The sequence below is a fragment of the Perca fluviatilis genome, chromosome 16 (genome assembly GCF_010015445.1).
Source record: "Perca fluviatilis chromosome 16, GENO_Pfluv_1.0, whole genome shotgun sequence".
Taxonomy (NCBI): Eukaryota; Metazoa; Chordata; class Actinopteri; order Perciformes; family Percidae; genus Perca; species Perca fluviatilis.
The window spans coordinates 34,233,374-34,259,803 of record NC_053127.1 but is presented as its reverse complement, the minus strand read 5'-3'; the positions used below and the strand labels follow the sequence as shown (position 1 = coordinate 34,259,803).

General features: G+C 41.3%; 1 protein-coding gene across 3 annotated transcripts in view; it reads left to right on the top strand.

Annotated features, from left to right (window-relative positions):
- jhy (junctional cadherin complex regulator) overlaps positions 1-23,899 on the top strand; it is a 41,258-nt gene extending 17,359 nt beyond the window's left edge. Inside the window, exons 3-9 of one of the 3 annotated variants that reach the window (XM_039777119.1) lie at positions 7,427-8,141; positions 12,821-12,904; positions 13,926-14,356; positions 15,795-16,077; positions 19,836-19,922; positions 21,449-21,571; positions 23,389-23,899. In XM_039777119.1, coding sequence (XP_039633053.1) covers positions 7,427-8,141; positions 12,821-12,904; positions 13,926-14,356; positions 15,795-16,077; positions 19,836-19,922; positions 21,449-21,571; positions 23,389-23,598 — 1,933 coding nt within the window. In that variant the 3' untranslated portion in view covers positions 23,599-23,899. Of the gene's footprint in view, positions 1-7,426; positions 8,142-12,820; positions 12,905-13,925; positions 14,357-15,794; positions 16,078-19,835; positions 19,923-21,442; positions 21,572-23,388 lie in introns of all 3 variants that reach the window. The other 2 variants (XM_039777118.1, XM_039777120.1) reach the window with 2 other exon arrangements.
- Positions 23,900-26,430: the final 2,531 nt, after the last annotated feature.

Genomic DNA, 26,430 nt, shown 5'->3' with positions numbered 1-26,430 from the left:
AGGCTGCTGGAGTCAGCTGGAAAACTGTCCGACTTGAGAGCGGACTTTTGTCCCCGCCCCCCGCTGCTGCCGCCTGCTCTCGTCTACTTTATAGGCGAGGCGCAGTTCATCTCGAACGAGCCTATTTCTACAGCAGAAGTTTGCGCTCCACCAGACGCTCTCAACTGATCTAGCTAACGTAACGCGTGCAGGTGGACTAAACCATTTGGCACATTAGCAAGGGGTGAGACCTTTTTGTATACAAAATGTAGTCAGTCAATCAACCAAGTTATTCAGCCAATACACTAACTTTACATTTCATCTGATATGCATTATGAAATGTTATTAGGAAATAAAAATATCCAGGTAAAATAAAATATATTCCAGACTTTTCAAGGGCCCTCTCTCACCTTGGGCCCTGGTAATCAGTATTGGTTTTACCCCCGGTCCGATGCCCCTGGTGTCTGTGCCGCTGCTCGTCTCTATTTATCCAGAGAAAGTGAACACTAAGCGACGCACAGGTCTGCTTCAGAGCTCCGTGTGTTTGAGTCTGACCTGAGACGGGAAACGTCGCGTAATGAAAGGTTGACAAGTAAACGTGTGGCTGAGGGGGCGCCCTAGGATGATCATGTTTAATAAACACGTTTTATTTCGCTTGTCGTTCTAATTCTATTATTAATGGGAAGTAGACCTAAGGGCGACACGGCGCCCCCAACACATTTGACGCCCTAGGCAATCGCCTTGGTCGCCTATGGCAATCGCTGGCCCTGGTTGACAGCTATGCTGTAATGGATATCGAAATATTGGAAATGTGTTTAAAACTCATATCACAGTTATTGAATAAACGTCTATCGTGATATATTAATTATTGTCCAACCTCTCCCACTGTTTTTCTTTTTGGTTAGATTCTACATCAGATTAAACAGCACTAAACCAAAAATACAGACCACTGTACAATCTGCAGTGTTATTTTTCTGACAACATAATATTTCAACTTACCTCAGTCACAGCCAGCAGCAGTGCTTTCCGAATGGACTGTTGACGTTTTGACGTTTTGAGCGCAAAACAAGGCCTTTGCATACAGGCCCCTTATAGATGTCCTAAGAACTGCCTGACCAAATAACAATTAAATACAGGAAAATTCTTAATTAAAGGATATGTGAGAGAATTAACAAACGTTAACTGCTTCGCTGGCTTCATTATCAATGAGCCTAATTAGGTGTTGTGTGCATAACAGGTGGAAAGAGTACTGAAAATCTGTACTCAAGTACAAGTACTGTTACATTGCTAAAATATTACTCTATTACAAGTAAAAGTACTGGTGTTAGAGAAATACTCAAGTAAAAGTACAATTTGTAAAAAAAAAAAAAAAAAAAAAACTACTCAGAGTATTAGTTACTTTTAACCACCGTCACTTCTCCAGACTAGTGCTGGATGTGTGTTTTCCTTTACCAAAAGTTAAAACGCCAACAATCTATTAATCATTAATAATTGATGAGATACAAAACAAGTGTTTTTTCTCAAACCGAACTACTGTACCTTTTACAGCCAACACATCAGTCATTGTTGGTGTATGAGCTACACCTTGATAGAAACACATGCTACTCCTTGGTCCAAGGACATCTAACAACACAGAAGTGGAAGACAGATTGATGATGAGGCCTCCTGCAAGTCCTTTTCTAACAAATATTGTAGAAAGTAAGTAAAACTTCGAATAGGATCCCGGAGTTTTATTTGACCAAATAGATCATCGGGACAGGCATCTATGGGATGTGGATAACCGTATGGGGTTATTTGTAGGGATGCTTGACATTGATTTTGTACCGATATCCAATATACCAATATTGTCCAATTCTTAATTTCCGATACCGATATTAGCCGATACAGATACCGAAACATATGATCGTTTATAGGCTTACTGCCCAATGTTCCATGACTCCCTTGATACTGGGGATTTGAATGTTTTGAAGGACTAGCCAGCAACCGGTAGGCTAACTGGGGTGCGGTGCTTACTACCCCTTCGAGAGAAGATGCCAACTGAACATTTCTTTGACTGAGGTAAACTGAAAACAAATAGCAACACAAGAACAAAAATTCAACTCATTCCACTCATTGGGGCTTAGATCTGCCCTGCTCAAGAATTGATTTACTCTACAAACCCTGTGTGTATGCTGGTTGGCCAACAACCTACATCCAAATTTTGTCTGCATTCGCTTTGAGAGGAAACAAGCTTTCCAATAAGGTATAAAATGACATACTTTAGTCATTTTAAACCATTTCAAAAACCGATACCGATATTTACCGATATTGAATTTTAAAGCCAATATCGGCCAATAATATCGAGCATAGTTATTTGTCCAAGGGACAGGCGTCTGGGACTGGGCTATTATTTGAAGTGTTACGGTAGGCCTGCAACCCTTCTGAGATTCCACTAATCAGCATAATTCAACACAGTGTAAACTTTGACCTATTTTGATGTTTTTTACATTTTTGGGAAGTTACATTTTTCATTTTCTGCACGACTAACAAAAATGACTGATTGATTGTTTTGGCGAAAGATCTACATGTATGCAATGTTTGTTCTTTGGTGACTAGCGTGACTTGAAATGTATTGAGTTACAATTACTAAATCTCAACATGCTTGATTAGCCTAAATGTAGAGTTACTACAAGTTACTAAAAATTGTACAGTAAGTAATTACATAACTCAATAGGCCTACATAGTTACTTTGCTCTTCTGCCATGCAGGACCCATATATGTGTTCCCAGATTAAACCCATGCCCACTCGGCACATAAATATGTCATGCAAGACCCATATATGTGTTCCCAGATCAAACCCATGCCCACTCGGCACATAAATATGTCATGCAGGACCCATATATGTGTTCCCTGATCAAACCCATGCCCACTCGGCCGATAAAGCTTCTATGCCGGATCCACGTATGCGTTCCCAGTTCAAACCCATGGCAACTTGGCCCATAAAAATGCCATGCAGGACCCATATATGTGTTCCCAATTCAAACCCATGGCCACTTGGCCCATAAAAATGCCATGCAGGACCCATATATGTGTTCCCTGATCAAACCCATGCCCACTTGGCCCATAAAAATGCCATGCAGGACCCATATATGTGTTCCCAGTTCAAACCCATGCCCACTTGGACCATAAATATGCCATTCAAGACCCATATATGTGTTCCCAGTTCAAACCCATGCCCACTTGGCCCATAAATATGCTATGCAGGACCCATATATGTGTTCTCAGTTCAAACCCATGCCCACTTGGCCCATAAAAATGCCATGCAGGACCCATATATGTGTTCCCTGATCAAACCCATGCCCACTCGGCCCATAAAACTTCTATGCAGGATCCATATATGCGTTCCCAGTTCAAACCCATGGCCACTTGGCCCATAAAAATGCCATGCAGGACCCATATATGTGTTCCCAGTTCAAACCCATTCCCACTTGGACCATAAATATGCCATTCAAGACCCATATATGTGTTCCCAGATCAAACCCATGCCCACTTGGCCCATGAATATGCTATGCAGGACCCATATATGTGTTCTCAGTTCAAACCCATGGCCACTTGGCCCATAAAAATGCCATGCAGGACCCATATATGTGTTCCCAGATCAAACCCATGCCCACTTGGCCCATAAATATGCTATGCAGGACCCATAAATGCGTTCCCAGTTCAAACCCATGGCAACTTGGCCCATAAAAATGCCATGCAGGACCCATATATGTGTTCCCAATTCAAACCCATGGCCACTTGGCCCATAAAAATGCCATGCAGGACCCATATATGTGTTCCCTGATCAAACCCATGCCCACTTGGCCCATAAAAATGCTATGCAGGACCCATATATGTGTTCTCAGTTCAAACCCATGGCCACTTGGCCCATAAACATTCTATGCAGGACCCATATATGTGTTCCCAGATCAAACCCATGCCCACTTGGCCCATAAACATTCTATGCAGGACCCATATATGCGTTCCCAGATCAAACCCATGCCCACTTGGCCCATAAACATTCTATGCAGGACCCATATATGCGTTCCCAGATCAAACCCATGCCGCCCACTGTAAATATGCTATGCAGGACCCATATATGTGTTCTCAGTTCAAACCCATGCCCAATTGGCCCATGCCTGTCCCTTATGGGGCCCATGTAATCAGCTCATATGGGCTTCCTATGTGGGACTCATACTACAAAACCTACATGGGACCCGCTGATTTCACCCAGCCAAAGCCCTTGCCCACACAGTAACCATGGAACCCGTACTTAACCCATCTGGGCCCCACATGTCATTGCTGGCTGGGTAGTGTCAATATAATCTTTCCAGTTCAGGTTTGGTTTTCAATGCCCAATTACATTTTCAAGCACCCATGTGTTTTTAACATTTTTTGGCAACAGTGGAGCTCTGTGGCACAGAGGACTGAGATATACTAATGTTCAAAAGTTTGTAATCTCCTGTTACAAACGCTTGATTGGGAACGCTCAGATAGCTGAAAGGACTACACTGTATTTCTGAATGGTCTTTCATACTTTTAGAAAGTCCTCTTTACAAATAGATATTATTTTGTAGGAAGGGTTTGTTATATACATGAAGAACCAAACACTGTCAATGGTTCAACCAGAGTGACAATTGAAAGGGCAGAAAGAGAGCTGAATAAGAAGAGAAGAAACCAGGAGTCATTGCTAAAAGAAACTGGAAGCTTAGCATCAAAGTCTTACAGCAGTTTTCTCCCCATTTAATTATTCTTTTGGGGCCAAAACTTTTTCATAGGAAATAATACATTTGGTGTCTGAATTATACTGTTTTATCTGCTAAAATAGCCATTATTGAAGGAATTTGTTGACAATAGGAGAAAAAAAGAATATCACCCGACTAATCCCTTTGACCCATTTTCAAAAAGTTTCTAATCAGAAATCTGGGTTTCCTTCAACCAAATTGTCAAAAAAAATAACGTTGATGGTTCCATACAACGCTCTTCACAAGTTAAATAACTGATCAGTTTACTATTTTCATTGAATTTGGGTGTTTTATTTTATAGCATTTGAAGAAAAAAAATTGATTAAAGAACACTGGAAAAAAAGTGACAGAAATGTAGTGACAAAAACGTCTTAAAAAAATCGACAGACATTGGATAAAGTAACAAAAAACTTTGGGAAAAGTGAGAAAACGTCAAAAAGTGACAAAAAATGTTGGAGAAAGCTTCAAAAACTTGGTAAAAACAACAACAAAAATGTCCCAAAAAATCAACAAACAACTTAGGGAAAAGTGACAAAAGTGTCTGGAGGTTTTAACTTTAAATTTTGACCCAGAAAAACTAAACGTTGCATGGTGTATGGGAAGACAAGGTTAAATGACTGTAGAAAACCTACATGTGACTAGAGAGTTATGCAGTTTGGCCAGTAGATGGCAGTCATTTATGTTAGTGGCACAATTGCAAATGGACTAAAAAGAAACCAAAACCTGCAGGCTTTATTTCTTGGAAAACAATATAGAAAACAACCTTTTTGTTATGTTTTGATGACATGATTGGCTGTGTAGCCTTGTTCATCACAATAATTCTATATACATGTGGCATTAGTTATTCACCATGATGAGATTTGTGTCCGACCTTGTTCAATTTGCCTATTGATCTAGACTGTCACTTCCACTGTTTGTGACAAATTAATTGAAATTAAGCAGATAATTGTGCCTGTTTAGATGGAATACAGCAAGGAGAATGGCAGCAGCAATCAAACCTATTACTTTCAAACAGTACATGGATGATAAAAGATAAATAGCCCTGATACATCACTTAACAATGAAGTGGTGTCAGTTATTTAACGAGATGCAGACACCGATGGTACATTGTACCGAGAACGGCCTAATTCAGGTGCTTTCAGAATAACCGCTTTCATTTGAGGTAAATTAGATTTTTGTTTTGTTTGGGTGGATCACAATAAGTGGTCACTCGTGGTCCATTAACAAGGTTCATTGTTGCTGAAAAGGAGACCTCTCTTTCTGTCTTTTGAAGGAGCAGTGGTAGGCATCTATGGTGGGAACAGCACCACATCTGTTTTTGCACTTTTGTTGACCCGTACCATTGTTTCTCCCTCTCTTTCCTGCAGACACAGCCTGATAGTCATTTCCCTCCAAAATAGAAAAGGGGCATTCTTCATTTTTACCGTCATTAACCCATGCAGATTGATGCCCACCAAGTGTGGGTCCGCTTCCAAAGTACATTGTTTCAGAGGAAAATGACCATGACATTTTCTCACAAAAGCCTCCATTTCATAGAGCCAAGGCAGTGAACACAGTCCTATTCCTATCATCATGTTCTCATAGTCCTCACTGCTGCCTCCTCAAAGCCTTTTCACACATTGCCATTGCATAGTTTACAAACCCAATGGGCATTCCTCATTCAAGCGAAAGATTCCTATTTAAGCAACTCCATTCATCCCTCTTAACTATATTTTACAGCTACCTCACTCAAAATATTGCAAAAGGATATTTGAGTGTAGTCCAGTATGGCCAGTTTTTTTCCATTTCCCCATTCAGTGTTTGTCACAACATTTTACTGGCTTTTGTATTTAGGTGTCTGTATCTTGGGCAAGAAATATTAGGCTGTGGTGTTTGGCCAGTGTTGGAGGCATCATGTTCAGCTGCATGTTGTCTATAATGCATTCTCCAACTTGTTTGAGTCTGAGTCATTAGAGAGACATCCCTTACCCTTTTGGCCTCATCGAAGTGAAGGGCCCTACACCTAGGCAACCCCCCCCCCCCGACGCACAACATAACGGCAGGAGAATTAGCCTCCCCTCGTCCTCCCAGTAAGCACAACAAAGAGGCTCTCTGCTATTTATTTTAATGAGATCTTTTCATCACCATCAGAAAGAGCATTTCAGCCTGCAATTTTCAAGCCATTTCATAAGCTGAAAATTGCCGTTTGTAAACCATTCCCCCGCTAGTAGCTCTCAAATACACTCTCATTAGTGAGCCTGGAGGTGAAAATACGAAAATTATCTGTAAATACAGGCACATAATCCCCCTCATCTGTTTCAATTTCAGAAGTCTCTGATAAGGCCTCGCTCTCTTTGTCTGAGGACATCATCATTCTAATAATGGTCTAATGCCTCTTGTTCCTTTGACCTCTAAGTAAAGGCCTATGTGACATTCAGGTGTCTGTAAAACTTCCTTTGGATATGGAAATGTTGTTAATAAAGCTGCTTACCAACAATTAAACCAATTACTAATAATATGATTGAGACTGTTCTATGCATAAATGGACATATTCTTTGATAATTCCATTTAGTTTTGTATCTCCTATTTGCCTAATTGATTGAGCTTAGCAATAGAGCTATAACTTACTGATGCAAATATAAGTCTGAGGCTAGTTGTATTCAACATAGGATCTTAATTGCTATTATCTTTCTTTAACCTCACAGCCAGCTGCTCACTGATGATGTCTACTCTGAGCTACGCTATGACCCCAACTGGAGGACCAACCTGAGGGGAGCCGGCTGCTTCAATGAGAGTCCACGGATTTCTGTCGAGGAATATTACCAAGTCCCTAAAGAGAAATCTAGACAGCCATGTGGTGACAGCCAAGGACTCAGAATAAAAGCAGGATACAGATACATCATCGACACAAGTCCAGCTGCTGTGGTGACTCCTCATTTGAGTGGCGATGAGTCTGACCAGCCGTACCGCCTACACCCACAACATGGTCAGACTAGTTCAGTAACATCTCCCCACTGTCACAACCATGCTTTACAACTTGGATCACCAGAGGCTGACCATTCAAAGCCACCCTGCATTTTCACTAAAGATGACAGTGACAAGCGTTCACTAAAAGGATTCAAAAAGATGCGTGGAAATAACTGTGACAATGCTGGTGAATACAGCAGGTCTCCCGAGCAGCCCAAGGATATACGTGCTATGTCCAAGAACATCCAAGAATGCACACAAGGAGGACCCACTCAAATACACCAAATGAGCACGTCCATAGTTCCCAAGGTTTTATTGAACAAAAAGCTCGAAAGACTGACTGAGGACATAGTGGAACGCAACAAAATAACCCTGGGGCGCAACACATCCAAATGTGGCTCCTATGTGAGTGTGCATGCACTTAACCGGGAGATGCCTCATCATGTCAATAAGGTGTGGATATAACTTCTACTTTAGAGTTTTCTCAACCAATAACATCTGGTTATGGTTAAAAATCACTGAATGAGAATTGTAATCTTTGAAATGCAATATCAAACTTTTAGACATCCCTGTGTTGGCCGCTCTCCTGAAACATGTTGCAGTTACAGAAACAGACACCAGGAGCTGCACTAACATTGATAATGATTCCTGGGCTGCCCAGCTCTTGTTACACACACATGATTTAAGAGTAGGTTTCACTGCGGACAGATTTTTAAATGTGACCATTCACATTTGAGTTTTTGCGATCCCTCCTGTGGCTTTGTGTGGTGATGGACAGATTCACTACATCTGTTGGATCTACTGGCTTCTATGAATTTCCTTTTTGTTCTTTAACAATTTCGGTTGTTTGTTTTGGAAATAAACAAAGCAGATTCTGGTTGTAGTTATGATTGCGGTATTACAAACAGCTATAGGCAAGTTTGTGGTGTGTTTTAGGCACTAAGTCTAGCTTTTGTAGTATTGGTAAATGAACACGATTCAAGATTGAAGATACTTTATTGTCATTGTATGGACACAACAGAATTGCGTTGGTGGCAATCGGTGCGTGTAATAGTGCTGATAGTGCTGTGGTATGTTATGTAATGACTTAATCCATTGAACCCTGGCTACTTTCACTTACAGTATTAAGATGTTTTAAACACAGAGGTCAGTTCTGGGGCTTGTCAGTGCACATGCACAACACATTGTGTTTCTTTATATTTTTCAGAGATCTGTATTACTGTGCACTCAGGTGATAAGAAAAGTAGCCAAGTGTCAGTATATTTACTCCTGAAATATTATTCTGATCTTGGAGATACTGTTAATGGGCAGTGGCTTGACTGCAGCTTCCCCCCCCCCCACCCCCAAGGAGAAGATAGGCCAAGATTGTTTGCTTCTTTGTTTTGTCGTTTTCCTTCTGCATGAGCCAGGCTTTTGCTCATTTAGTAATATTGTTGCTATCTACATGCCTTTTTATTGTCATCTCATACATAAGAGAATATCCTATGATGTTTGCCCTGTCCCAGTCTGGAAAATTAATTTGGCAGAGGCGCATTGCTGTTTTCATCTGCCTTCTTCTCCACTATATGAAAAGAGCCATGTCTGGCTATGCAGTGCTTATTATGAGTTGATGTGTACAACAAGAACATCAGAGACGCATGGTTACCAATAGGCTCTTAGACATCCCTGCACCTGGCACAGTGGCATAATTGGTCGGGATGGCCCGCATTCCCTATTTGTTGGGCCACAAGACTGTTTGCTGGCTATAATACCCCCAACCATCTGAGCCCCAGCCCTCTACAATGTCTCATATCATCACCATTTACATAGTCAAGAGCCGTTAGCTTTGTGCAATGGTAAACAGAGCCAGAGCCTTTCCCTCTCTGGAACCCTTGTGTTTTGTCATTTCCCTCAGAATTCGCTTATTAGTTTTCCATTGCCCTGTCTCCCCAAAGACGTGTCTTACTTAATGGGGGACATAGGGCACAAAAGAAGGGGCACTCATTTGCATGTAGTCTATTTACTGTTTCATCATAGGATTAATCTATGAATTGTTACGGCAACAGTATAATGTATTAACAAAGCTGATCGGAAACAGGCTTTAAGTAATTTTTTTAAACCATATTTTAGAAACACACTCATCAAAATAAAAAGAATATCTATGTAAAAACTGCAGTTGCAGCATTGTGATTCATGGACAATCCACCCCAAAACAGAATAAACATATGAAATGTGTATGAACTTGGACAGTTCATTCTTGATTCGCTGACGTGTGTGAACGTGAGCAGGTTTCTGAAAAACAAAAGATCCAAGTGTCTTTAGATGCCATCATCATAGGACTTCTCCTGCGTTGTTGAATAATTATTAAATTAGAGGCTGAATTAAGTGACTCTGTGCTCAAGGTACATTTTGTTTAAATGCACACCGAAATCAAATGCACAAACGTGTAATTGAGTCTACATAGTCACAGTTCGGAGTTAGTTATTAAGACAGCATCTTCTAGTTATGTCTCATGATCAGAATGGAGTTTGGAATAAGGTTGTTCATTTTCACACGCTAAATGAAATATTGATGATCAAAGAAGTAACATATGCAAATTGTGTTGTCTTCTCCCTTCAGTATTTTTGGAAATGTAATATTAAAGGTCAGAGAGAGAAACGGAAACAACTTTTCATAATAAGGATAACCACATATATTTTACCCAAAGCTTTCTTGTCCATAACTCCTTGCAAAAGACAGCAACACTTCATGTACAAATCGCATCAGTTTCACAAATCAATACGAGTCCAGAAAAGTCAGTTGTTACTGGGCCCTTTTAAAATCCCCCATTTGGTCTTTTGAAGAGTGCAGCCATCTGAAGGCAACTTGTGATAATTAGACGTGTTATTAAATGTACACAATTTCCTAATGCAGCAAATGTTTAGCTCGACCAAGTGGCAGAGTGGAAGTAGCAATGATTGGCTTCATCGGGGCTTGGGCCTCCTTTGATAAAGACAGAAGTACCAGATCAATCTTCTGCTATTGCACTCACCCCTTAGAGCCCCTACTCCTCCTGCAGGCCCTCACTTCAAAGCCAGGGCAACATAATGTACAATCTTTTAATAGCTTTAGACCAAAGCTCCGGGGAGCTCTCTGCCACTGTATACCCTGCCTCAGTCTAAACACCTAATCAAGATTACCTGGGCTGGCCACAATAGCAGCTAAATGCAATTCAAGATCCACAGCCCCTTTGAAGTCTTCATTGCGAAAAGCAGATGTTTCCCGGGTACAGGAGGTAATACAGCTTGCTGCAATTGCCAGACTTTGTTGTGACATCGTCTCGCAGAGAAGCAATTACGGGCCTCCCAATTTAGTAAAAAAGATATTACACAGCTTACCATGCTCAACATGCAATACAGGCTTGATCATTTGCTCCAACTGATTGGTATGTTTATAATGGGTGACAAAAGGCAATGGCAGGGGGAATGGTTAAAGGTGAGAGGAGGCGCAAAGTGTTTGTGTGTGTGTGTGTGTGTGTGAGCGTGTACACTGCTGGACATACAGTAGTCACTGACACCTGCTCCTGATGGCCAAATGACTGCTCTATCCTCATTGATCATCTGTAACAGCACCCAAATTTCTAAAAGTCTCTCTGTCATTTCAATCTCTATCAAGCTGCTGAACTCCAATAGTAAATCTTAGCACAACAGAGCAAAGGGCAATAAAAACACCAGCACTTTTTGCACCTAACACTTTAATTCTTACTGTCACTTTTTAAGATATCTATCTATCTATCTATCTATCTATCTATCTATCTATCTATCTATCTATCTATCTATCTATCTATCTATCTATCTGTCTATCTCTCTATCTCTGTCTCTGTCTCTGTCTATCTGTCTGTCTATCTATATATATGTCTGTCTTAGCTATCTGTCTGTCTGTCTTATCTATCTATCTGTCTGTCTGTTTGTCTTATCTGTCTGTCTGTCTGTCTGTCTGTCTGTCTTAGCTATCTGTCTATCTATCTATCTGCCTGTCTGTCTGTCTGTCTGTCTGTCTGTCTGTCTGTCTGTCTGTCTGTCTGTCTGTCTGTCTGTCTGTCTGTAAAAAGATTCCCTTACTTGGTCGGTGAGTTCATGTATGGCTTAGTTAATTACCAAAAGCATTCTTCAACATTTTTTAAACCAAGGACCCCTTAACTGAAAGAGAGACGGAGCAGGGACCCCCTACTACATACAGTATTTTGTAAAGAATGAAATTTACATAATGAACTGGGCCTACCTTTTTAGTGCATGGAATACTAAGCTATTAAAATAATAATTGTTAGCATGATTTTATAAATCATGTTTTAATGTTACACATACATGTGGCACAGTGAATCCTTAGGATGATTTGTATCTGTGGATGGCTACCTTAGAGACTACCTTAGCTATAGGCTGGTAAGTCTATCATCAATGGGGATTTATATTTGCTAATAATTATGTTAAGACATTTAAATTTTTGAAAAAACTTTCAAATATTAACAATAATTTGAAGGCCTCCCTACAGTGACTCTGAGGACCCCGTAGGGGTCCTGCACCCCCGTTGAAGATCCCTCTGCTAGACCATACAGTGTACATAAATGAAACAGCATGTGGTCTAGGTGGTTTGTCCAACAGTGCTCTGAATTCTTCTCAGCATAACCGCAGCATCTGAGCCTATTAGATTCAATCACAAACACACTTATTGATGGATATCAATAAGTGTGTTTGATCCACTCATTCCTTGTGACCTTCACCTATTCAAGCTCACAGAATTGATGGCATTCAGTGAAAAAGTCTTCAGCCCGTCAATACCATCGACCCACTCAGATGGTCCTCTGCCGCTGAGGGGAGTCCTGAAGTTAACTAAATGATTTTCATTACAGCATTAACAGAACATATTTCCCTGCCGCAAACGGGTACATTAGGAACAACTGAAACAGTAAATTGATGTAATATGATGTGGTCAAGTAAGACAGGCGTTGATAGTAATGGATGCAGTATTGATAGCCCTCAGTAGGTGTTGTTGTGTAGGCTTTAATGGGCTTCAGTAAAGGCTTCAGTTCCTAGTGCATAGACAGAAAAAATATAAAGAACTTTTGTTTCACCACTCTCCAGTATCAGCATGTTGCTTTCTCTGTGTTCTGTCTAAAGGGGCATGGAACTCTGAAGAAGACAGCCAGCGCAGAAAGTCAAGAGGACAGTTCAGACCCCAAGCCAAAAACACAGCAGTTGAGGGTAAGACTCTCTTGTTCTTTTCACTTGGTGGACATGTCAGCCCAAACAGTAGTGTGAAAATCTAGTTTCTTTTGCGGTATTGTGTGTATGGAAGCTTGATTGCCTAATTTCCTGCAAGGGCCACCTAGCTGCTGCGCAGTTGGGACACTATCTCCTTGGCTTTTAATTTCCTTTAGGGAATGTGGACACAATCACTGGTGGCGTTGTTGCACCGGGGCTCGCCAGAGATGATTAAAAAAGAAAAGAAAAGAGGAGTCTGAGTGAAAAAGGAGAGGATTGGAGAAGCATTATTATTTTGAGCACTTGAGCAGCCACCTTGACGCTGCCAAGCAGATGAGAATAAATATTTTCCCTCTGGAATGGGCAAAGCTGATGTTTGCTAAATCAGCAGCATTAGATGCATGAGACACTCGCTCATAGACCTCCTGCTAAATAATTTGGTGGGATCATGCAAAGAAGAGCTCCAGCCCTTCTTGCACTTGGAAAGAATTGTGCCTCTTATTGAGAGCTCATGTTTGTCTGTTGTTGTTTGTGTGGTTTGAATGGGTAGATTTAGAGTTGATGCTTTGTGCTCCACACCACCTTCAGAAATAAGCCACACTATACTGTGCATGTTAGCATATCTCACAGAAAAGCTTTCAAAATGGATTTAAAAAGTCAACATTCACATCAGCAGTCTTGGAATACGATGATGGCAAAATTAGACCCATATTTTGAGTTTCTTTGCTGGTATGAAAACACAGTTGTTGTTGTTGTTGTTGTTGTTGTTGTTGTTGTTGTTGTTGTTGTGTATGATAGGGACTATATGCGTTATTGCATGCCTATTTGTTTTGGTGGAGAAACATGTTATATGCTTGGATTTTGCCATATGTTTGGGTTTTGTGAATTAACACCCCTACACACCAAAGTCACTAAATCCTTTAAATCAATCCTGTCTATATCAGTACTCCTTTTATTGCTCTGACATTCAACATCAATGAAAAATGTTATCCTCAAACTGTTAATCCTGCTCTAACCCCAGGTCACCCAGATCAGTGAAGGGAAGAAAGCCCAGCAGAAAGAAAACCCCAACCGCCCTCCACAGCAGCAGCAGACCCCTGCCCTGGGGGTCAGCGCTGAGTGGGGGGGCCGTCTGAGCTCCCCATTGGCAAAACCAGCCGCTGCAGGTCAGCCAAACCCTCATAAGACGACTTCATCACAGCCTTTGGTCCCCAACATCCACCTCAACATCAACCTCAACCCGTTAATCCAGCAGAGGGGCCAGGAAGACATCCTCAATTTAGCATCTCTTCATGCTTGTCCTAATTGGAGCCCTGCATCTCAAGTTGAACTTGCCCTGTCCCCTGGATATCAACTAACTATTCCAGGAAGGTCCTCCCTGATGTCTCAGAAAGTTGTAAGCACACATCTCCACCACCAAAACCTGGAGAGTAGCCCCGAACAATGGCAAAGGTGAACCATTTACTGTATACTGATTTTTTCTAACCAAAGATAAAAAAGATATTACATTTGAACAATCTCATTGGGGAAATTGGGCTCCTGCACCAAATAATATCAGTCAGATAGAGCAAACAAGGTTAAAATCAAACAAAATACTGGACACACTAGAGCAATCACAACACAACAGTCAACTAATGACAAATGACAGCATACTTGTGGTTTATGTAAAATGACTAGCACTATGGCAAAGAAATTTAGTCTGAGACACCATATGAGAATGAATAAGAATATAGGCGTATGCAATATATAAAATAAGATAATATGAAAAATCCTTTTTTTGTCTAATAGTCTATTATCATAGTCCCATTTTCACCTGGTATTAACATCCGTCCTTGAGTGATCGGATCACAAGTGGACAGCTCTGAGTACAGGTGGAAATGCCCCCAGGACACATTGAGGACACATAGATCTGATCACTCAGACCACATTCAGAGGTGGTCTGAGTCACGTGTCTACATTCTTATAGCAGTGTGTACGGGTATGTGTCCTGGGCCACATAGAGGGCCGCCTACTCAACTATAAGCAGAACTACATATTTGTTCAAAGTATTTCTCATGTCATGGGTTGCTTGGTAAAGTTAGCCACCGGTATACAATTACCTTATTTTTAGTTTCATAAAACGTCCCGAATTCACAAACATGGATAGGATATTACTACAGACATTCTTGCTCTTACGTCGCAACAGCTGATGTTACTATTTAGTAGTCTTGCATTGCCTACTGTATATCAACAAGACTATGCATTTCCAGACCTTCCTCCACAGCGCTGGCGGCATATTGTTTGTTTATTGTAGGCTACATTTTATGTTATTCATTATGCAGTTAACGGCGGGTCTGTTTTATAAAGATATTTACCATTTTGGTTACATGTGGAATGAAGTCTGAGTCTGAGTCTTTCTGTCACTGCAAACCTTCAGTCATCTCCACAATCCCCTTGCAAGCGCTGTGAAATGAACAAAATTCCCGCGGCGTGGAACAGATCGCGCAGTGTCGTAAACAGGATTATCATCTGCTTATGCGCGAACATCTTGCGCATGCGCGTGACGGATCGTGCAGGCAGCACAGATAGCGTACCCACATAGACCACACTCTATAATTTACAAAGACCCAAAAATACACACACACTCACACACACACACACACCTACAGGTATGGGCAAACGGAAATGATGTATGTGTTTATTTGCATATAGAGCGGGGAAGTGAGATCCGATCAAAAGTGGTCACTCAGGACGCTTTTGGAGACCCATTCTGCTGCCAGGTGGGAACACCTGTACTCAGAGCTGTCCACTTGTGATCCAATCACTTGTCACTGATCAGATTTTATTACCAGGTAGAAACAGCCGACATGGGACTCCTCAGTATTTATCCACCAATAACTTTGTGTTTCAGGACAGCTGCGTTGAAGTGGCCATTATCCCGTGAAGGGGAGGACCAGAAGTGTCTAAATGAGGTTCAAACTAAGCAATTTCCACAAAACCTCCCCAGGACACCCACCACCACTTTTTCGGGCTCCTACACAGTGCTGCCCCCTATAACAGAGTCAATGGCAGGAAAAGAGCCTGAGCTGAGCCCTGGTGTGAACACAGCCTACCCAATCCATAGAAGCAGCTCTGACGGCTACCTGGGTCAGATGGAGAAACAGAAGCAGCTGAGGACCAGAGTCACTTACAAGGTCGGTGTGTCGGTGAGCTTCAGCTGTGTCCCAAAAGGAGGGATACTGAATGTCCACAGCTTTTTCATCTACTGTAGAACTGTTATATTGGTGTTTCATCAGTGTATTATTGTATGTCTGCCATCTGATCTTAGATGTCACACAGATAAAAAGAAAAGTCCATCTGAGTATTTGTTGGAAATGCATGCATTTAAACTATGTTTTAACAGAGCTCAAGGGCTACAAAACTCACTCAACACATACTGAATAATAACGGTCCTGTTAGAAAAATAAGAACTCATTATGCAGTTTCACCTAACAAAAGTGACACATGAATTCTTCAATTGAGAGGCATTCCCCTTTAATCCCCACGTACATGAGAGGTTACACAAATAAATGCCCCTTTGAAGTCCCAAATAATCCCCTCAGCTGTCTCCATGCAGGGACAGCTTAATCCAGCAGGAGTGTTCTGGTGACTAAGGGCACAAAACATCAGGTTAATTGTCTAGCTCCACTAAGCTACACTTAATTGCTATAAGATGATGACTATATAAACCACAGAGCTGCAGGCTCTGAAAAGCCATTTAAAGATGTGTTAGAGGATAAGGTGATTAGAAGGAAGAGAGTCTGTGAGGCGCAGGGCCACTAAAGATGTCCATTTGCATTTAATGATTTGGCTGTTGTTGCTTTTTCCACTCTCCTTTGGGTTTGCCAGGCTGAGATGGGTCCTGATGTGACTCAGCCCAGCGCAGGGTATATTTAAATACAGGTGACTGTCGCAAAAACACTTCTTGCTGTACTAGTTTAGACTCACTTGTAAATCTAACCCAAAACCGCATTGGTGCAAACTGACTACAAACAAACAAAATATTGATATTTTAGACATAGCCTGTTTTGCTGCCATTCTTTAAGTGCCATAATACAAAAAGATGATCTCTGTGTGCTGACATTTTTTTTTTTTAGTACTTGTCATTTTCATTTTTGTAATGATAAGACATATAAAAAAATGTTAGATTGTTTTTTTGGGCATTTCCACCTTGAATGGATAGGACAGTTAGATGTGAAAGGGGAGAGAGAGGGGGAAGACATGCAGGAAAATCATCACATGTCAGACTTGAACCCTGGACCTTCTGCGTCGAAGAAGAAACCTCTATATATGTGCACCTGCTCTACCAACTGAGCTAACCCGGCCACACAGATGAATGATTTTTTTTTACCCCGCTGTGACAGCGGAGGCCACTAAAAACACTGAGGCCATTGTGCCATCATCACTTATTTGCCGTTTTTTTGAAGAAAAAAAACTTTGGACACCACTGTGGAGCCTGCTGCGAGGCGGCTGCTGGAATCTAAAGTTAACAAATTACATCATTAATGTTTAGCAAGCGGTTTGAATCCAAAATATCGCCAAATTGCTTAAAGTTACAGTAGATCGCCCTCAATCTATCAAGATGACGGACGACCCTCAGATTTTTCCATCATTGTTAAAAAAATTCAGTTAAATCATACCCTTGCACATGGCTGGCCATCTCAGCCAATGATACACTTCTCATCCAAAATGTCCCCAACAGCAGGGAAACAGAAATTCAGGCATGGACACAGACAGCTTGATTATATGTGTGTTGTATCTATTGTTACATCAACTAGCAATTGAGTCTGGTAGACCCAAGAATGGCTAGGAAGTATGATTAAGTGCTTAGAGTTGTACTCACACTGGAGCCTTCACATATCCATCCTGCGGTGCACGACACTCCTCACCCCTTGACCTCCCATCTCTCCCACCATGTTAGCCATCGTGTCTGACGAGATTACAGGATCAATTTGTAAAGCAGCCTTGCTGCAGTGCCTGGGCATGAAAGCAGATGAGCGTGACTTAGGGGTTGGAGAGAGAGGGGAGAGGGCTTGGAAAGAAAGGTACCCTGTTGTGTCCATGGCGGATGGCTAAAGCAAACTGAAATCCTCCTTCCGAAAAAAGCAGCCAGTAAAATCTAGAATGATTAGCTCCCTTTTGTCTGGGGCAGCTTGTGGATTGCATGCACACACACACGCACACAACATACACACACACACACACACACACACACACACACACACACACACACACACACACACACACACACACACACACATACACTTCAACTTCAGCTGACCATCAATGTCCCTGAGAAAAGTACTGCAACTTTATATCAAAGCCTAATAAGGAAACACTACATGTTCAGCAAAATCCTTTAAAAGTTCACAGTTAGTACTCTACATACTGTTTGTGTCATGTGATGTAACTTTGTTCTTCCCTAGAGCTGTGATCAGACCCAGAACAATCAGGCTCGACCCTGCATGAACCCGCATAGCTGCTGTCCAAGCACGTGACCAATTAAAAACACAAAATTCCCCTGTGATAAAAAAATATGTCTAATTTTTTTTAAATATTAACAAATGTATTACAAACTAAAGTCAACTATCGTAAGTATTTTCAGTGCAATAACAGACACTATCTCCGACATTGTCGAATGAGAAGGGTTGGGTTCGTGCAAATTTCCCTCTCTTTTTGGTGTTATAATCAATAACCTATTATGCATAATTTGACTATCAACATTCGACTATTGTCTATTTGAAAATCATGTCACTTGCAGTTGTTTAGAACTGTCCCGAGACTCCCGACACTCACCTCTCAATAAAGGTATAATATGCAGGATTTTCCTAAAGAACAATGAATAAACTAATACTAGGGTTGTCATTTGATTAAAATATGAAATTGTTAATATTCGCATGATGTCCGTAGTTAAACGTACAATTTTTCATTTTCTGCCGCTAGGGGTCTCTCAATCAAAACAATGGATGTAAAAGCGGACTTTTGATGATGTTGTGAAGTGGCGTGGGGTTAATTGCGGATTAAAATATATCTGTTCACGGATGGGTTTATCCATTATAGTTTTATCCACATTACGTTTATTAATGTTTATTAAAGGTTATCCATGTCATTCTGATAAAATAGCTGCAGTTTCCTCCACATAATTACATTTTCTTGATGCGATTCAAGTATTGGTAGTTGACAAGTCAGCGAGCAAGCAAGCTAACATTAGCCAGCAGCTAAAACCACAATTTCACAATATATTTCACGTCAGTGTCACTTTTTAGATGATAGTGCGAGACAGGGATACAGTAGTGTACCTCATCCATGTACAGTACATCAGTAGTAGTGAAACTATTCTTCACTTTCTGGCACCCTCTTATAGTTCCCTGGAGTCCACTGAACTATAATGTTTGATTTGATCAGTGTTTTTGTGTTTCAATGTGCTACAAAATGTTTGGTGAAGACAGTGTCACTCACATCGAGGCTCTGTTTTGCCATGTTGCCTGCCAGGCATTTGTCTATCATTTGGTGTGTTATTTGTGATTCAATTCTTAATGCACCATTTAAACCCAAGGAGAGACGTCAAAATTGATCAAAATTGCAGTCGGGGAACTTAATGTTTGAGCCATGGTGCCATTTTGACAGCCATCAAAACAAATGGAGTTCAACAACGGTCAGCTTCAAATTAAGTTATCAAAAGTGTCACTTGATGTTTGACAAGCACACTTGCAAAACATAAATATCTCTCTCTCTCTCTCTCTCTCTCTCTCTCTCTCTCTCTCTCTCTCTCTCACACACGCATAACACACACACAATCTCTCTCTCTCTCTCTCTCTCTCTCTCGCACTCTCTCTCTCTCTCTCACACACGTACACACACACAATCTCTCTCTCTCTCTCTCTCTCTCTCCCTCTGTTCCTCTCTCTCTCAGGCGTACAGTCTGAAAGACTACAAGCAGCTGAAGCCCGATATGAATCTGCGAGGCCTGGGCCCTGACTACTCGGCCATTGAAAAGACAGTAAGTATTGTCAGCAGAAAATAGTAGTTAGGTGGGTTCATTAATCCAGAAACTGCTCTGATGGATTAAGATGTTGTTGGATAATGCATGAGCAGGCCTGTCATTTTGTTTCCTGAAATAATCAACATTGGGAATGTTTTGTGGTATTGGTGAATATAATTTGGTAATGCTGCTCTTGGTTTTTGGAGGGGGGGTACTATATCCTGTATTTTGGTTTGCAGTTGCTAATAGCTCAATTAATGTGGAAGTTTTTACCCCACACTGGGATCCTAAATAGTGGTTGTCCAATATGGGTTTTTCAACAGCGGATTGGCTGATGCCGAAATTTAGAGTGCAGGGCTAACGGCATCTGATAAAATATATCTATTTCATAATAATAACAAATGAGACCCTAAATTGCTGAACTTAATGAACATTTATTTAACACTGTTATTGTCTATGTTTAGTCTGTGTTTAACGGTTGTGGGTCATACGATAGTTTTTCGAGCCATGTAAGCTAATTCAGCTGGTCTAACGTTTGGTTCCATCTCATCCTCCCCAAACTCGTGTTCCCATCACATGTGGACAGCTGTAGGGCAATTTTACTGCCAGAAATATTTCTGTTGCCAAACAGTAAATCAGTTTAAAACAAAGCTAAAAGAAACGTAGTATGGATTGATAGAGAGAGATAGATAGAGTCACTCTTTGTTCCCACTGAGCAGGGCAGCTCACAAGCAGGGAGACGCACATCTGCCCCTGTAGCTTCCATCTCAGCTGTCTGGTATATTTCTAAATGCATGTATCCATCTTAGGAGAGCTTTTCACCAATATGAAGCTGAAATTAATCTGGAGACTAGCGTACATATTTTATTGCTTTTTATATTTGAGAGCCTCTCTGGCCTTTAATATTCTTTTCTAGACAAATACACTTGAAGATCATACAGAAGAACATGATACAAAAGCTGCCCTGCATACCAGGATGTTGTATTAATTTGCTGTGAGGCAATATCAGTAAGGAGTGACTCACAGGAAAAAATGTGATTAGAATTTGTTTGGACATGATTAGCTGTCTTTCAGTCAGTCTCCTGTGCCTAAATCTGGATGTCCACTAGTGTCATTGTGTATCCACTGACCCTCTTCCAATTGTCCGAGTTCATCATTTAAAGGCTCCCATGCTGTTCCAAGGATACAATTACATTTACAAAGCAAATGAGAGTACCCCTAAGAAGTTAAGTGCTTTGTGCTTTGATGTATCTTTTGTCAATCCCCTGTTGTAAAAAGTGAGTATGTTTGGCCAATTTACACTAGATTGAGCCCTGGGCATCTCCAGGTCCAAGCCTATTAGTGAATGATATGTGTAAATGTTGATAGGCCAGCTGAATGGCTCGCTGTGTTTGGTTTTTTTGGGCTGCGTGGAGAGGCTCTGCTGGGGGGTGCACAAAGAGAAGGGCCTTATGGGAGAAATGGCTCAGTTAATTAAACCCTCTTTTATAATCTGCTTCCCTCTCTCTCTCTCTTTCTCTCTCTTTCACCATCATCATGCTGAGAAAATGAAACGACAGAAGCTGTATTCAAATGTGATCCGCGAGCAGAACAAAACCATTAGTAGGATCCCCTTTCTACTGGCCAAGGACCCGGAAGGCAATGACAAGAAAGTTCCCAGGATGAAGGTGTGTGTGTCTGTGTGTATATGTGTGTGTGTGTGTGTGTGTGTGTGTGTGTGTGTGTGTGTGTGTGTGTGTGTGTGTGTGTGTGTGTGTGTGTGTGTGTGTGTGTGTGTGTGTGTGTGAGAGAGAAACCGAGCACGTGTCCTTTTTCACAACAGGCATGTGTGGCTTGTGGTTGTTTGTGAGAGACAAGTTGTGACCAAGCAATATGTCAAAGAAAGAGTGTATGAGATTCGGGAGAATGTCACTGCATGGTTCCCACCTGGGAGCTGTGTTCCAGAGCGTTAGTGTTTAGTGGTGGCTGTTAGTGAGGGCGTTATCTGGCTTCACTCAGCACAACGTTGTTGATCCTGGATAACTGCTCTCACACAGCTGGTCAGCAAAACAGGATCATTCATCACGGTAAAATACTGTATATTGAATAATGAATAACTTCACAGTTGTGCTCTTACTGTATGTGTATTTAATAACATATTATTGTGAATGAAACACATCCAGAGAATTAAAAGCTAGTAAGTTATTATACTACAGAGGAGCACTGCAGAGAAAGTGCAGATGAATGCTTAGCTTGATAAACCTAAAGTCTCATTATTGCTTTCCAACAGGGTACACAGCGCATACTTTTCTTATTAATTCATCTTATTAATCGTTTTTTTATCTTACTATTCATAATGTTGCCGCATGCTTTGATGGAATTTGAGCGCAATACACTAAACAGTCACTGTCAGGAATAAAATGAAATTATTTCACCATCAATTAATATGTAAGGTAATTTCATCTTGATCAACTTGCTACCTGCTGCTTATGGGAAGTCCTGTGACAAGCATTGATCATGTGTGATACTATAAATTGTCATGAAAACCCAGCCTGAGCATGGTGCTCTTCTTGCCACTTTGCCATGAATTTAGTGTTCGGGATCCTGCAGTCAGGATCCTGCTGGACTGATGTTGTCTTTCCAGACAGATGATTGGTTAGTAGGCAGGCTGCTTACACATGCCGTCTTCTGAACTTCCCTTGCTCCGGTGCAGGTTAGCCAGGCAGCTTAGGTTACCATGGCTAGCTCAACAACCCACTAATCTCACTTTGTAAAGTTCACATGACACCTTGGGCCTTTCTCACAAAGCTTTTACATATTTCACAAAATGAAATCCACTAACAGAATTACACATAACATAACACGTACTGTATTATGTGCATCAGTAGTCTCACGTTACCAGACCCTCCTCCACAGCGCTGCGGAGGAAGGTCTGGCTAGTCCACACAGCATTCCGGGATGGGAGAAAAACGTGCTCTGGTTTATCGGCATTTCTTTAAACCAATCAAAATCGTCTTGGGCGGCGCTAAGCACCAACGGTGCCTCTGCTAAATAGGCTCGGGAAGGAACTTGTTTTGGTGGAAAAGTAGTTTAGTCGTGCAACAGAAAACTCAGATTGGACAGATAGTCTAGCTAGCTGTCTGGATTTACCCTGCAGAGATCTGAGGAGCAGTTAACCATAGTCCTCACAAATCCACCGGAGGTTAGAATGCCAACACAAAGACAGAGGAAGGGGACAGACATCTGGCCTAAATGAGTGAAATCCGGCGGAATTTCTGTCGGCAACGGAGCAATCCCAGTAGTGAAACGTCATGGATATAGACTAGTATATCAGTAAAGTTATAGAATGACATGTACCTTTGTACTGTACATTAGAGAAACACAACCATGACCTTTTTGAAAAAGTCTACAGTGAACAGATGTTTTACAGACATTTCTGAAGGTAATGTAATTAGTTAGTACATTAATGTATGTGGATCTCTGTCTCTCTCGCTTTCAATCTCAGGCCTTGGAATATGCTAAGACTATAGCCAAACCCCCTGTACAGTCTCAACCAAAACAGAAACCCAAACACCGGTCCGAAGGCTTCACTGAGCCCGCTCCTTACTTGGAGGACTTGGACGTCTCCCAGCTGGCCACACTGGAAGTCCTTAGAAAACGGCATGAAGAAGAAAAGCAGGCTGTGGCACTCTTCAGAAAAGTACATGCTGTCTGAGGCAAGGTGCAATTCCCGTAAACAGTCCATGGAACCCATGCTCTCATGGATATCCACACTCCAAGACGTAGGAAACATGTTGCTGCCTTATTAAATTTGCTAAGCCTAGTGTCACATCAACATTCCTTACCACATACATTTGTTACACATTTTTCAAAATAATTACGAAAAGATGGAAAAAGATCATTTCTGAGAAGGTCGGCAGCCTCAGCCAGCATCTGTGTTACTTTTAAAGGTCCCATGGCATGAAAATTTCACTTTATGAGGTTTTTTAACATTAATATGAGTTCCCCCAGCCTGCCTATGGTCCCCAATTGGCTTGAAATTGTGATAGGTGTAAACCGAGCCCTGGGTATCCTGCTCTGCCTTTGAGAAAATGAAAGCTCAGATGGGCCGATCTGGAATCTTGCTTGTTATGAGGTCATAAGGGGAAAGGTTACCTCCCCTTTCTCTGCTTTGCCCGCCCAGAGAATTTGGCCAACCCATGGGAGAGAGACATCATGGCTTTCAAACGAGAAAAGTGGCAGTTGGTCAAGGCCACACCCCCACTCTCCACCTTGCCCCCCCTCTCTCCTCCTCAATAGCTACAGACACAGAAATGGCACGTTCTGAGGAAAGCTCATTGTGGGACTGGCTCTAGTGGCTGTAATTCTGCACCGAGAAAACCGGAAAGAGACTTCAGATACAGTATTAGGGGACCACTAAGGACTATATAAAAGCATCCAAAGAGCACCATGTCATGGGACCTTTAACATTGTGTGTCACCAGGTCAGATTTGACAAGAAATTCATTGGCTCAATTATTTCTAGTGTTTGTTTTCTCCGTAGATGCCAGAGAATCGATTTACAATGGTCATTTTGCAGTTTGGATTTGGGATTTGTGCTTGCTTAAATCTTGGAAGTTAATGGAGCCACAAAATCTCACAACTGCCACCAAGACACATGACACACAGTGGAATTAACGAATGAGACCCTAACTTCTTGACGTGTACTTTAAAAAAAGACTTTTACTGTATCGAAGATTTTTTTGGAACTGGTTTGTCTAATGCCCGTTAAAGGAACTTCAGTTTAAAACACGTTGGCATTGGCTTCACCACACCAGTCTGTTGATTGTTGTAGCAGCGTTTAATGGTACTGTCATGCATGATCAGGTGTGCTTTCTCTCCTTGAGTACAGTAATCATGTCTAATGACATTCTCTCCCTGACTGTGCGCTTGAAATTGCTATGCAATGTTGCAAAAATGCAAAATGTAGAGCTTTTTAAACCATCGTAATATGATCTTCTCTATATGAAACATTATTGGTTTTTAAAACCTGTAGAGCGTGTGCCCCATATAGGCTGAGTCCTTGGCTGCGGCCCTTTGCTGTATATCACCCCCCCCCCCATCTCTCCCCAAAAGCCCAAAAATATAATCCTAAACATGTAACGCAGCCTAACAAATCAGTCCGAGTTATTAGAGTCGCTGTGTACTACCTGAACAGGCAGTTAGATATTTTAGAAAGCTGCACATCAGTGAAAATACATTTTAATTTGAAGGCACTCATTATGTTGTCTGATGTGACAAATCCTTATCTATGTGGAAAAAAAAGCTATGTTAAAAAACGTGTGTGCATGTACAGTTTGGCATGGGTCTGAAAGGGAACAGGTGGATAAACACCCCCCCCCCCCAAAAAAAAAAGAGTCTTTGCACTGTGGACTATTACATTAAACCTGATGTTCTTGAATTCTTCTTCAGTTTGCTAAGATGAATGATGAAGCAGCTGTAGCTCTTAATTCTAAATCAGTCCTTCCTGTTGTAATATATTTACACACACACACACACACACACATACACATACACGCAGTAACCATCTTATCCTTAGATTTGTATGCAATTCATTATATTGATTTAAGTAGTTGCACTTAGGCTATGTTATTGTATATGTGAAATGATCAGACTGTATGTATGTCCTGTATCTGCTCAATAGACCGATATTAAACTGTGTCTCTTATACTTTGTGTTTTCGGCAAGGACGAGGTGAACTTCACTGGAGACCTATTGGCCTTAATGAAATGAATGGTCCTAGTACATACTAGGCCCACTTCATTTCATTAATCATTAATGTCACTGTTGACATCAACAGTGACATTGAGTAATCCTAGAACCAGTCTGCTTCCAACTATCCCACACCACTAGCATTCTTTTTCATGGAAGACACAGGTGATTCCCGTATTGTTATTTTAGCCACATTATAAACGTGTCTCCTCTCACCCAATTGCACATGGTTACACTGTTGGAATAAAACCACACACTCTTTGTTGTGCGTCTGTTTTTCTTTTCTTTTCCAGTGTAGAAACTCCTGCTCAAATGAAAGATGACACTTTGAAGGTCCCAGTCCTTGGTGTTGTCGCCATATTCCAAGTAGTAACTCCTCCCAAACACAAAAACACTCTCAAGCAGCTCATTTTACTAATTGAACCCTCAGATCATTATCAAAGCACTATTTACCTCTGTGCAATATTTTAATTAGATTATGGTCTCTATTTAACCCATCATGGACTCTTTGAAGCTCTGTGTTTTTAGTGTTAAGTCCTCAGATGCGTGGTTGGAAATAAATGGCCGAGCCCTTTTTAATTTAATGAGAAACGCTGCCTATCCAGACGGAGTCTCTTTGCATCTTTTTTAGGTCCCACCTACTCATTTTTGGCCATTGAAATCCAGTTAATTGAAGGAGTCTTTCACCGCTATACATGAAGGAGGCCAAATTAGCATCCCTTTCTGCCCATTGGGAAGCTAAGGCAGACGTGGACGCTTTGATGTGAGAAACACGCTTTCAGAAAGCGGCAGGCTTC